The sequence below is a fragment of the Mytilus californianus genome, unplaced genomic scaffold (assembly GCF_021869535.1).
Source record: "Mytilus californianus isolate M0D057914Y unplaced genomic scaffold, xbMytCali1.0.p SCAF_1, whole genome shotgun sequence".
NCBI classification, from domain to species: Eukaryota; Metazoa; Mollusca; class Bivalvia; order Mytilida; family Mytilidae; genus Mytilus; species Mytilus californianus.
Window position 1 is genome coordinate 21720921 of NW_026262581.1, and position 15253 is coordinate 21736173.

Sequence of the window (15253 nt, forward strand, 5' to 3'; positions counted from 1 at the left end):
GATCAACCAACTCGTTATGGCGGTAAGAAAAATCTAATTGCAGATTTATTGCTGCAACTAAAGTAAATATAAATATAATGAGATGCGATAGGACTGCCAAGAAGACAACTATCCAACAGAGACCAAATTAAGTGATGTCAGCAACTATTTGTTTCGGTACGGACTTCAATAATAAGCAAAAACCAAAGAATAAAGTAAGCAATAAAAGGTCAAGAAATGACAAAATGTGAAACATTCAAACAATAAAACCCATGTACCTGATTTATTATTAAACAATAAGCGCAATACAAATATGACAAACAGTATCCAATACTAACCCTGAATAACTGGCTCGAGACATATAGAACGTGGCGGGGATAACATGCTTGAGATCGTTCCCCCTCCCTCTAATCTCGGACAGTGATGTAACAGCCGAACATATGAAAAATTGTTACAATCAGTTTTAAATGATTTGATTCATAAGACTGGCACGAAGCACAAAAACTATCTCCAGTAATGAAAAACGTAAAAATGATAGATATATAATGACTATAATATACTTACTAGAAATGTGATGAGATGATTAAAGCTGTAACGGAGAAGGTATGATAAGGCATCTTGTTCGTCTTCTTTAATTCAATAATACAAAAAGACATTATAAATCCTTCAGAATTATAAGACATTAGCCTAATAAGAAATTTAAATATCAACAACAAACAGCTCAAATAAAATGCCTTTAAATCATTAGAAAGACCATCATTAGAATATACAAGTGCAGTATTGGGCCTAAATCAACAAAACGAAAAGAAGATAAAATTGAGATGGTACAGCGCAAGGGCGGATAGGTATGTCATGAATAAATAACGCAGTGTATCATCAGTAGACGGCATGACAAATCAACCAGAGTGACATCAATTAGATGAGAGAAAGTCAACAACAAGGACAAAACACAAATGGACTTGTTAGTAAAGCGGCAAAATCTAGGACAATTTTAACAAGCAAAGGATACTAGCAAGTTCCCTTATGATGTCCGCCTACCCTAACCCCAACTTTAAATGGAACGCCTTACTACTGGCCGCAATCACCGCTATGCGTCTTGAATGCTGCAAAGCTCGGCTTAAAAATTAAAAAAAAATGTAATGTATTTTAAGGAGCACCTGTATATCGGATTTGAACTGTCGGCATAATAATAAAGTAGTTTTCGTTGCCGCTAAACAACAAGAAGAAGCAATACTTTTAAGTTAAAACGCCGTAATCTAGTCAAAATTATATAATTTCAAAATGTCACGATGGTAGAAATTTAAGTTGAGAAGAAAAATAGATTTGGAACATATCGACAATTTCTATTAAACGTTTGACAGTCGTTATTGTGACGTCACAAACATATTAATATAGACACCAGTTAGTCTTGCCGTGTCCACGCCATGATAATCTTGATTGAGTTATTTCCTGCTTACGAAATGAAGTATCAAATAGGTAATGAAAACATAATCTTTCAATCAGTTTAATTGAGGTCTGGATCTGGCATGTCAGTAACTGCTAGTAGTTATTTGTTAATTTATGTATCATTGTCATTTTACTTAGTTTCTTTTATTACCTATTTTGACATCGGACTCGGACTTCTTTTAAATAGAGATTTACTGTGCGTATTGCTGCGTGTTTTTTTCTGAATTGGCTAAAGGTATAGGGGAGGGTTGAGATCTCACTAAACATGTTTGACCCCGCCGCATTTTTGCGCCTGTCCCAAGTCAGGAGCCTCTGGCCTTTGTAAGTCTTGTATGTTTTCATTTTAATTTTAGTTCATTTATATGTTATGGAGTTTAGTATGACGTCCATTTTTGTTAAGGTGCCAGTTGAAGCCCGCCTCCTTGTGCGGGATTTTCCCAAGACCCATTGGTGGCCTTCGGCTGTTTTCTGCTCTTTGGTCGGGTTGTTGTCTCTTTGACACATTCCCCATTTCCATTCTCAATTTTATTAAAAAGATATTCTTTATGTTCTGTCTAGCAACAAAGAAAACAGATAGAAACGCAATCAAAATTCAAAACACACACACACACACACACACCTTTCAAGAAAGGAAGGTGAAGACGAATTGGACCGAAATAATCTTGAAGAGTTTTGTTAGTCTTTATTGATCACATAATGTTTTACATGATCCTTAAAAAAAGCAAATGACTATAAGTTTGAGCTTGACTTTATCCCTCTTTGTAGTATATCTACCTTTAAAGTTGAAACCTTTGATGTTTCATAAAAGGTAGATGAATTTAAACATTAAGGTGTTACTTGTTTTTGACTTGAGCTGAAAAACAAATTTGAAACATATCTGAAACAAACAAATGTAAAAAGAAAAATCATATAAAACAAAGAAATAATCAAAACGTTTTGTGATTGTGTCCACTCAAAAATTCTTACTGTACGTGACATTTCCTGATAAATATACGAATTGTCAAAATATGATGATTTTATTGATGCACTGTCAGTCAGCAAAAACAAAGCCATAAAATCGTGACAATCTGCTAAGGAATAACGTCACATTCCAATTGAATTTATGAAAGTTTAACACGCAATTTATTGTTAAGATGACGTTCTTTTAAATAGTTTATTTGAAATTCAGTATTATCTTTCTGATCAGTAAAGTATTTGACTTGTTCTTAAAGTGAAACGTGTTACAAATATTCATACTTTCAATTGACAATGCCCAAGACGGGTCGTATTTGCAAAAGAGAGAAATATACTTAAGAAGTGAATGAAAGGGCACTAATATATCTGCAGCTAAGAGATTGTAACATTACAAAAAGGTAAGACTTAAATGGCACGAAAGGGTAGACTTACATGGTTCAAGTCGAAGTAATGTTTTGCCTTCCGTATGTTTATTGTTTTTTCATCGTCTTCACTTGCTATGCGACTTCAGAATATTCTAAGCACCCGTTCAGTACAAGAAATTAGTCTACTATAATTCATTTCAGCAATTCAGTGTGTTGTTGACTGAAAAGTAATGATTCTTCAATGCATTGTATGGAAATCGTATGTGAAAAATTGCATATAACTTTTTACCGAAATCTTATCGTAAATAAGCCCAAAGGGTATGGTGAAAAAATGCAGTTATTTCCGCAAGTAACATCTTTATAAACAAATCATCATTATAGATCTATAATAACATATAAACACATAAATTAACAGTTTTTTAATCTACTCGTAGTTTTTTATTTCGGACTGCGTTCCAAATCCCGTGTACAATCGAAATTAGCTGATCGGAAGGTTTCGAATAGTATTTTAAACAGAATTAACTTTTTATTGAAAATGATATTTAAGTTGGTCATTTCGAGTCATCTTTTCATAAACTCTCCTGTTTTTGTACAGTTGGAAATTTTTCTTGTTGAATCTAAACCAGCATTATAATCAATTCTTTATTCTATATAACGATTGATTGATTGATAGTCGGTAATTTAACGTCCAGTGGCAAATATTTCATGCATGTTCAGGACGAGAACAAATTAACAATAAATACAATAGGTAGGTCCTTTAAATGAGGCCGTCCGGCATGGTCGGGTATAATTGGATTACCACTGGAAAATGAGAGTAAATTAGATTGGAACAGAAATTTTGCCTTGCGACAGGCCACATACAGACCCCTCATAGAGTTGTTGCAAGGGTTCTTAACGTACATGCCGGACGTGGCCTCATACTTGTACATCCCGCACAGCCAAACAGACGCCCCACTTTGGCAAGGGTTTTACTGACGGTTGGAGGAAGACCTGTTGTGACCATATTTCTATTCACCAGTCACCCTTGGGATTCTCTATAACGAAGGGGCATCTTTAGTGGTAAAACGTTGAAAATATGTCTAACATGGTTACTTGGCTGATCCCGAATAATTAGATGTCTTTTTGATGTCATGATATTCTTTTTATAGCAGATTTTCGGTAAAAAGAAATCCGATATTCCATTCTTAGCACACCAGCATCTTTAAAACTTTGAAAAATAATTTAAAAAACAGTTTCGTTTCTGTAATTGATTCATTTTAGTTAATTCACACGATTAAGGGCTGATTTAGAGTTTGACATATTGTATTGTCACAGTCATGTCAATTGTGGAAAACTGTATGTTACCTTCTAAAAGTATTTTGGAGTTTTTATCGTTCCATTGCCGTTTAATTGCAGTATTATCCTACAGCACAGTTAAGTTTCACGAATGTTGTAATTTAATTTTCTCTAGTATGTAAGGTAACCAAGTGTATTACACTTTTTATCATCTGTTTATTTTATTATGAACAAAAGAAAGGAAGGAGATATTTGGAATATCGGTTTTAAACACCTTTTTTTAACAGGAAGTTTTTCTCTTTCTGAACCACTTGTTTAACATTAACCTTAAGATATTGATAACATCTTTTAAAAAAGGACGTGTTTTTTTCTCTCTCTTTGTTGTAGTTGTCTGAGAACAGTTCTTTTAAATCACTAAAGATCCAAAAAAGAATCCCGATCAAAAGATAGCTAAAGCCTATTCTTTTCAATACAATTATAATGCAAAATATAGATTCGGTCATGTACATCTTCAAATGACATGTCAAATTTTACGAAACTGCATCAAATCGTCCTATATAAGTTAAGCAAAAGCTCATTAAAGATGCAATGCTTATAATGTAGTACGATATTTTGGAGTTTCGCTTACATAAAACTTATTAGTGGCACTTGAATTAAATAATTGGGAGTTTAAATCAAAAACATGTATACGAAGTTGCCTCAAGGGCATTGTTGGGTTGATGGGATGGATTGTTTTTATCGTCCAGTATTAAGCATTACATGCATACCAGGACTGTTATCTGTTTGTTCTAGACCGATACACTAAGTCAAAATTTTAACATGCTACTTTACAAGGTTAAAGTCCAAAGGAAGACACGTTACTCTTTACCAGACACATACTTCTTACAAAGAGCCGACCAGTCATAGTTCTTACTCTTAAACGCCGCTTGCGTAGTAGAGAAGCAGAACATACCAATTTTTAAGTCGATCCCGTGCATTTTCCGTGTTGCCAAAAACAGAAACATCGCTATCATTCCTTGAGTTATGTGACAAATTCTTCGCTGAATAAACATTTTGCTTGTATATGCACTCATTCATCCCGTCGACACCCCCCTTAAACTACGGAAGCCAGTTAGTATCAGTTTGCTTAATTTTAAGTCGTTATCACTACTTAGTAATTTGTTAAAAAGACTTAGCTAACTCGTTAAAAAGACTAAGCTAACCCATTATCACGTCTAAGCTAAATCGTTATCACACATAAGTAACTCGTTATCACGACTCAGTTTACTCGTTATCACGATTAAGTTTACTCAAGATTAAATGAAGTCGTGCTAACGGGTTAGCGTAGTTGTGATAATGAGCTACCTGTTGAATGTATATAACTTTAAGTGATTTGTGTTTGTCTAATCTGAAACAGTGATATTTTTAACTAGATATATTTTAGATTTAGATTTTTGTGTTGTCTTTATTCCTGGCCAGAGCGTTCTTGTAACAGTTGAGTGTAAAAACGGAGCTAAAAGATCAGATGATTGGTTGTATTTAGTATTAACTTTAAGTATTGCTTTTTGATTAGCATGCAGACATGTTTGCATTGTGGTTTTATGATATTAAAATTATTTTTCTACTATTTCTTATTGTAAAGAAAGAAGATATGGATTAAATGCTGTCGCTAAAATGGACAATGACAATTTTACTATTTTATAAAATGGGTTAAAACTTTGGCGCTAAAACGTCAGCTATTTCTCGCTTCTATCAATTCGCTAAAATGTCCTACGCCGTAACTTTTAGTATTTGTTGCGACCAATAATGACAAGAGCACTGTGTTCTATTTTTTTTTACACTTAAATCTTTTTTTCTTTCTTTACTTTAGATGGCTTCACCTCTGTCAGATGAAGAGACAAACTACCTAAGAATGGAATACTTACTCAAAAGTATAAGTCCGGAGGCTGTGCGTTATCATTTTGATGGATTGTTTCCCCCAGCTAATCTACTTGTTGTTTTGCATAACAAAAAGGCAGCTTTGAAAAATCTGAAACGTCAAAGAATTTTAAATGCATCACAATGGGCTGTTTTATTTCCAACAGGTATGATATGATCTGATATTGAACTTACCAATGCTTATTGTAGATAATCGATATGAGAGATGCAGTTTGCTTTAAATCATGATGTCCATTTAAAAAAAAAAACGTTTCCGTGTTACATTTATCTAAATTATTATAATCTTGTGTTAGAAAATCATAAGCGTCTTATGTTATACAGTTGCAACTTTATTCTAGTGTATACGATTATTATCAATATGACTCCTTAAACTGTTAAAATGACAAATAAATTACTACTGACATCCGAGCTATAAATAATTAGATGCGCAGAGCTAACTAACAATGCATATTTTAAAGTACAGTCCTTAGATCTCCGCTCTATATAAACATCATTGTGTTTGTCTGCTGAGATCTATGTTGAAAAGGTAAAAAAACAAGCTCAGGTTAAGTGTAGCAATTTGTTTTTAAGAATTGCAATTTTGTAATTTTTCAAGATCATTTGATCGTAATGTATTTAACCACTACATGTAATAATTGTTCCACTAAGACTACTTTTGCCGTCACGTGTTGGCTAGTCATAACAATATGATTGTCTCTTATTTGATAGAGAAAAAATGTTCATAGATATAAAGGTAACCAATTTCCAATCCGATTAGCAAATTAAGGAACGATGGGTATGAAAAGTTTAGTAGAATCTAATATCTTTGTTTTATGTAAGCCAATGTGATCCATCTAGTCAATTCATTCATCCATCGCCCGTTTATATCTTATATCATTATCATATCCGAATAACCGCCGACCGATTTGGTTGTCGGTACTAGATATAAAAAAATTGGGTAAACATATATTTTTACATAGAATCGGTGTCTTGTAAATTTGACTTAATTAGCCTTCTTGTTTTCAGCACAAGGACACAAAATATCGATTTTGAAAATACTCTGTTTTGTTGTTCAAAAGAAATGGGACTTTAACAGTCAGCTTTTTGAGTACTATTTCTTATTTCTTATGTTCCTTAACATGTGTATGATTAGGTCGAGTTTATAAGAATTGGTGAGAGTATGGTACCTTTTGAAGTTGAATTTTTCGATTTGTCATTCCAGAGTTATGGGAATTAAACATGTCGTGCACTAACTTTAGTGTGTTTTGATCAATTTACTCAAACTTTACATTAGTGTTGGAATTGGTGAATATGGGCTTCCTTTTTGGTTTGGACAATTTTCTGGTTTAAAGTTCAAGAGTGGCACTTCAAGCAGTCATAATTAAGGCAATATTAATATACACAAGTATATCCTCATGCACGTTTTTTCTACAGATTTAATTTACTAACTTCTAATTGATGCATTCTTATTCTTACATGTAATACATTTTATATTCGCAACAATTTCAATATGCACCAGACGGGCGTATCATAATCATATTATGCGCTCTTGGCACTGCACGAGAGTGGCACAGGTTTGAATTATTGCATATATTGTAATATACTATTTCATAAATTTTGCAGCTTTCAACATAAAATGAAACCTCCACAAAAGTACGTGTCAGTTGCGGAAAATATAAAGATTAGTAATCTTTTGTACGTGTTAAGGGGCTTTGTCTTTCTTCCCGGGACAAAACACTGTTTTCAACATAAAAAAATCAATTTGAAAACAAATTAAAAAACATTAAAAACTAATTGTTCAGAGAACAATTGAAGGTCTTTCCACAAAAAAACATGTATTTTAATATGAAAATAGTAAAATTCGTTTTAAAATGTCATTTCCAGCTTCAAATGATAGCTTATTGTACGCTGATTCCAAAAATATATGGTTTCTATACAATATTTTTTAAATAAGGGAGATAATTTGTTACTTCCGGTTTGAAAAATGTTACTTCCGGTATTATTCAAACGTTTAATATTGACGCTGATACCAAAAATATCTGGTTCTATAAACTTTTACATTAATCAAGTACAAAAAAAGCTACTTCCGGTTTACACAAGGTCACTTCCGGTTGGCTTTTCCAAGGTTAAATGGCTTGAAACCTAATGCAAAAAGTCCCATGGATTTATCATGTATACATATGAGGTAAAAGCAAAGGTCAAAATCTAGAACGTCAATTTACCCTATGACCTTGAGCTCAATTTCAAGGTCATCAACCAAGGACCTAATATCAAAAGACTCTAGGACTTAATTATATTTGGTTCATGAGTTATATCACCATATGCATATTTTTAAATAAAAGAGGGGAGAAAACTCTAATTTGATGTAAGCGTACCCTTTAAACCGATATATGTATGTGTTACGACATGTCACAACTAACAATTAAGTAAAAATATGTTGTTGATATCTTATATCGTGTTTGAAAAGAGGTGAAAATAATCCAAAATCCAAATTTAAAAATGACCTTGACCTTTGACCTTGACCCTATTTTCTTTTTTTTGGACCAAGGACCTCAAATCAAAAGACCCTAGGTTCCTATCACTTATGGTTTACCAATTACAATTACATTTTACTTATTTTAAATACAAAAGGGGAAATAACTCTCATATGGAGTTTCTGGACCGCGTCGGTCAAAATTATTCTTAAGATCCTGAGGATACAACGAACAAATTGGAGACATAAATTTGTCATAATCTTTTACGGTTGCGAAGGAGATGCGTACACAAAAAAACAGTGTTTTGGAAGATAACTCTTACAATAAAAAGTATTCAGCTAAACAGGGTCAGTTTCAAAATCGCAATAACTGTTCGATATCATACACAAAAAATCTAAGCGACATCTTGCGAAACAAAAAAGCACCGTCAGAAAAAAGTGGCGGAAGAAGAAAAAATAATAATAATAATTAAAAACCAATTGTTCAGAGAACAATTGAAGGTCTTTCCACAAAAAAACAAGTATTTTGATATGAAAATAGTAAACATTTGGTTTAAAATGTCATTAACAGCGTCAAATGATAGCTTATAGTACGCTGATTCCAAAAATATGTGGTTTCTATACAATATTTTTGGAATAAGGGAAATAATTTGTTACTTCCGGTTTGAAAAAGGTTACTTCTGGTATTATTTAACTGTTTAATTGACACTGATTCCAAAAATATATGATTCTATATACTTTTACATTCAAAAAGTTAAAAAAAATAGCTACTTCCGGTTTACACAGAGTCACTTCCGGTTCGTTTTTTTTAAGGTCATATGGCTTGCAACTAAATGCAAAAAGTCCCATGGCTTTATCATGTATACAAATGAGGTAAAAACAAAGGTCAAAATCTAGAACGTCAATTTAATCTATGACCTTGGGCTCAATTTCAAGGTCATCAACCAAGGACTTCAAATCAAAAGACCCTAGATCTTAATTATATTTGGTACATGAGTTATATCACCATATGCATATTTTTTAAATAAAGAGGGGAGAAAACTCTAATTTGATGTAAGCGCATCCTTTAAACCAATATGTATGTGTTACGACATGTCGCAACTAACAATTAAGTAAAAATATGTTGTCGATATCTTATATCGTGTTTGAAAAGAGGTGAAAATAAGCCAAAATCCAAATTTAGAAATGACCTTGACCTTTGACCTTGACATATTTTCTTTTTCTTGGACCAAGGATCTCAAATCAAAAGACGCTAGGTCTTTATCACTTATGGTTTACAAGCTACAACTACATTTTTCTTATAAAAAATACAAAAGGGGAAATAACTCCCATATGTAGTCTCCAGACTGCTTCGGTCAAATTATTTTTAAGATCCTGAAGATATAACGAACAAATTGGTGAAATAATTTTGTCGTAATCTTTAACGGTTGCGAAGGAGATTTGTACACAAGAAAAACAGTGTTTGGAGAGATAACTCTTACAATAAAAAGTGTTCGGCTTAACAGGGTCAGTTTCAAAATCGTAATAACTGTTCGATATCATATGCAAAAAATCTAAGCGACTTCTTGCGAAACAAAAAAAGCACCGTCAGGAAAAAGTGGCGGAAGAAGAAAAAAATAATAATAATAATTCAAAGAACAATTGAAGGTCTTTCCACATAAATTTTCTAAATAATTGATGAGAAGATAATTCTGGTTTACTCAAAGCTACTATTGGCGTCCAATCATAGGTTTCTTCATACTGATTCAATAAACATGGTTTCTAAAGACTTTTGCCTGAAATAAGGGAGATAATTGGCTACTTCCGGTTTAGAAAATGTCACTTCCGGTCTCATATGATAGAATTATTTACACTGATTCCAAAAATATATGGTTTATATATACTTTTGCCTGTAAAAAGGGAGATAATTGGCTACTTCCGGTTTAGAAAATGTCACTTTCGGTCTCATATGATAGCTTTATTAACACTGATTCCAAAAATATATGGTTTATGTATACTTTTGCCTGTAAAAAATGAGATAATATGCTACTTCCGGTTTATAAAATATCACTTCCGGTCTCAAATGATAGATAAATGTATGACATTCAAAAAATATATGGTTTTTATGTACTTCTTCATGAAATAAGTGCAAAAATGACTACTTCCGGTTCACACAAGGTCACTTCCGGTTGACATTTTTCAAGGTCATATGTCATCCAACATTTTGCAAAAGATCTTATGGCTTTATCATGTACCAATATGAAGTAATTATCAATTTACCTTAAAATAAAACATTTCAGGGGCAATAACTCCAATAAGATGTCGCTGGATTGTCTCAGACCAAATGTATCATATCTTCATCACAATATAACAAACATTTTGCACTTGTTCTTTAATATATAACATTAAAAATATCGGAGAAAATGCAAAAACAAGCAAAAGACAAAATTCAGAACATGACCTTGACCTTTGACCTTGACCTCATCTTCGAAGTTAGGATCCAAGGACCTTAAATAAAAAGACTATAGGTTTATACGGCTTACAGTTTATGAGTAACAAAAACATAACGACAAATTTATTTGATAAAGGTAGAAAACTCCTATAAAATTTCATCGAATCGCTTCAATCCAAATTAGCCAAAAATTCCTGAGGATGTAACGAACGATTTAGATAAAGAATTTTGTCGATATCTTTTTTTGTTACGAAGGAGATGCACACACTTGATAAACAGTGAATAGGGAGATAACTCTTACAAAGATAATTGTTCGGCTTAGCAGGGTGAAATTTAAAAGCGCATAAACTATACGATACAATATGAGAAATATCTAAGCGACATATTGCGAAACAAAAATTTCAAAAGTTGGCGGAAAAAAAAAAATAATAATTAAAAACCAATTGTTCAAAGAACAATTGAAGGTCTTTCCACATCAATTTTCTAAATAATTGAAAGGAAGCTACTTCTGGTTTACTCAAAGTTATAAATAGCGTCAAAGTATAGTTTCTTCATACTGATTCAATAAATAAATGGTTTCTATATACTTTTGCCTGAAATAAGGGAGATAATTGCCACCTTCCGGTTTAGAAAATGTCACTTTCGGTCTCATATGATAGCTTTATTCACACTAATTCCAAAAATATATAGTTTGTATATACTTATGCCTGTAATAAGGGAGATAATATGTTACTTCCGGTTTATAAAATGTCACTTCCGGTCTCAAATGATAGGTTAACCTATGATCATTCAAAAAATATATGGTTTCTAGGTACTTTTCCACGAAATATGTGCAAAAAATACTACTTCCGGTTCACTCAAGATCACTTCCGGTTTACTTTTTTCAACGTCATATGTCAACCAACAGTTTGCAAAAGACCCTATGGCTTTATCATGTACCAAGTTGGAGTAATAATCAATTAACCTTAAATAGAATCATTCCAGGGACAATAACTCATATAAGATATCATTGGATTGTTTCAGACCAAATGTATCATATCTTAATCACAATTAAGCAAACATTTTGCACTAGTTCTTTAATTTGTAATTTTAAAAGTGACAGAGGAGATCAAATAACAAGGAAAAGTCAAAATTTAGAATATGACCTTGACCTTTGACCTTGGCCTCAATTTCATTTAAATGAACCAATAAACTCAAATCAATATACCTTAGGTCTCTATCACTTACCATTCATGCTATACATTTATATATCCCTTATGTCAAATACAGAAGGGGAAATAACTCTCATATGAAGTTTACATATCGCTTCGGTCAAAATTGGACAAAACATCCTGAGGATATAACGAGCAATTTGGTAAAATAAATTTGTCGCTTTCTTTTACAGTTACGGAGGAGATGCTTGCACAAGGAAAAACAGTGTTCGGGGAGATAACTCCTACAAAGAAAATTATTTGGTTTCACAGGGTAATTTTGAAAGGCGCATAAACTGTTTGATATCATATACCAAATATCTAAGCGACATATTGCGAAACAAATATTTATCGCAAAAACAAAATTAGGCGGAAGAAAAAAAAAATTAAAAACCAATTGTTCAAAGAACAATTGAAGGTCTTTCCACATCAATTTTCTAAATAATTGATGAGAAGCTAATTCTGGTTTACTCAAAGCTACTATTGGCGTCCAATCATAGGTTTCTTCATACTGATTCAATAAACATATGGTTTCTATAGACTTTTGCCTGACATAAGGGAGATAATTGTCAACTTCCGGTTTAGAAAATGTCACATCCGGTCTCATATTATAGCTTTATCTACACTGATTCCAAAAATATATGGTTTTCATATACTTTTGCCTGTGAAAAGGGAGATAATTGGCTACTTCCGGTTTAGAAAATGTCACTCTCGGTCTCATATGATAGATTTATTAACACTGATTCCAAAAATATATGGTTTATATATACTTTTGCCTGTAAAAAGGGAGATAATTGGCTACTTCCGGTTTAGAAAATGTCACTTTTGGTCTCATATGATAGCTTTATTTACACTGATTCCAAAAATATATGGTTTATATATATACTTATGCCTGTAATAAGGGAGATAATATGCTACTTCCGGTTTATAAAATATTAATTCCGGTCTCAAATGATAGATTAATGTATGACCATTCAAAAAATATATCGTTTCTATGTACTTCTACATGAAATAAGTGCAAAAATGACTACTTCCGGTTCACTCAAGGTCACTTCCGGTTGACATTTGTCAAGGCCATATGTCACTCAACATTTTGCAAAAGATCTTATGGCTTTATCATGTACCAATATTAAGTAATAATCAATTTACCTTAAAATAAAACATTTCAGGGGCAATAACTCCAATAAGATGTCGCTGGATTGTCTCAGACCAAATGTATCATATCTTCATCACAATATAACAAACACATTGCACTTGTTCTTTAATATATAACATTAAAAATATCGGACAAAATGCAAAAACAAGCAAAAGACAAAATTCAGAACATGACCTTGACCTTTGACCTTGACCTCATTTTCGAAGTTAGGATCTAAGGACTTTAAATAAAAAGACTATAGGTTTATACGGCTTACAGTTTATGAGTAACAAAAACATAACGACAAATTTATTTGATGAAGGTAGATAACTCCTATAAAATTTCATCGAATCGCTTCGATCCAAATTAGCCAAAAATTCCTGAGGATGTAACGAACAATTTAGAAAAAGAATTTTGTCGATATCTTTTTTTGTTACGAAGGAGATGCACACACTTGATAAACAGTGAATAGGGAGATAACTCTTACAAAGATAATTGTTTGGCTTAGCAGGGCGAAATTTAAAAGCGCATAAACTATACGATACAATATGAGAAATATCTAAGCGACATATTGCGAAACAAAAATTTCAAAAGTTGGCGAAAAAAAAAAAAAAAAAATAATAATAATTAAAAACCAATTGTTCAAAGAACAATTGAAGGTCTTTCCACATCAATTTTCTAAATAATTGATGAGAAGCTAATTCTGGTTTACTCAAAGCTACTATTGGCGTCCAATCATAGGTTTCTTCATACTGATTCAATAAACATATGGTTTCTTTAGACTTTTGCCTGAAATAAGGGAGATAATTGTCAACTTCCGGTTTAGAAAATGTCACTTCTGGTCTCATATGATAGCTTTATTTACACTGATTCCAAAAATATATGGTTTATATATACTTTTGCCTGTAAAAAGGGAGATAATTGGCTACTTCCGGTTTAAAAAATGTCACTTCCGGACTCAAATTATAGATTTATTTACTCTGATTCCAAAAATATATGGTTTATATATACTTTTGCCTGTAAAAAGGGAGATAATTGGCTACTTCCGGTTTAGAAAATGTCACTTTCGGTCTCATATGATAGCTCTTTTTACACTGATTCCAAAAATATATGGTTTATATATACTTATGCCTGTAATAAGGGAGATAATATGCTATTTCCGGTTTATAAAATATCACTTCCGGACTCAAATGATAGATTAATGTATGACCATTCAAAAAATGTTTGATTTCTATGTACTTCTACATGAAATAAGTGCAAAAATGACTACTTCCGGTTCACTCAAGGTCACTTCCGGTTGACATTTTACAAGGTCATATGTCACCCAATATTTTGCAAAAGATCTTATGGCTTTATCATGTACCAATATGAAGTAATAATCAATTTACCTTAAAATAAAACATTTCAGGGGCAATAACTCCAATAAGATGTCGCTGGATTGTCTCAGACCAAATGTATCATATCTTCATCACAATATAACAAACATTTTGCACTTGTTCTTTAATATATAACATTAAAAATATCAGAGAAAATGCAAAAACAAGCAAAAGACAAAATTCAGATCATGACCTTGACCTTTGACCTTGACCTCATTTTCAAAGTAAGGATCCAAGGACCTTAAATAAAAAGACTATAGGTTTATACGGCTTACAGGTTATGAGTAACAAAAACATAACGACAAATTTATTTCATAAAGGTAGATAACTCCTATAAAATTTCATCGAATCGCTTCGATCCAAATCAGCCAAAAATTCCTGAGGATGTAACGAACAATTTAGAAAAAGAATTTTGTCGATATCTTTTCTTGTTACGAAGGAGATGCACACACTTGATAAACAGTGAATAGGGAGATAACTCTTACAAAGATAATTGTCCGGCTTAGCAGGGTGAAATTTAAAAGCGCATAAACTATACGATACAATATGAGAAATATCTAAGCGACATATTGCAAAACAAATATTTATCGCAAGAACAAAATTTGGCGGAAGAAAAAAAAAAAAATAATAATAATAATAATAATAATAATAATCAGAACAAATACAATAGGTCTTTCCACAGAAAAGTGGAAAGACCTAATAATCAGAACAAATACAATAGGTCTTTCCACAG

The 15253-nt window shown here is 32.3% G+C and overlaps 1 protein-coding gene across 1 annotated transcript in view; it reads left to right on the forward strand.

Moving 5' to 3' along the window:
• The first annotated feature begins 5872 nt into the window (after window positions 1-5872).
• The window catches only part of LOC127717166 (uncharacterized), a 28280-nt gene continuing 18899 nt past the window's right edge, over window positions 5873-15253 (forward strand). Inside the window, exon 1 of the mRNA XM_052223061.1 lies at window positions 5873-6082. Within this exon, the coding sequence (XP_052079021.1) occupies window positions 5911-6082 (172 nt within the window). The 5' untranslated portion in view covers window positions 5873-5910. The remainder of the gene's footprint in view (window positions 6083-15253) is intronic.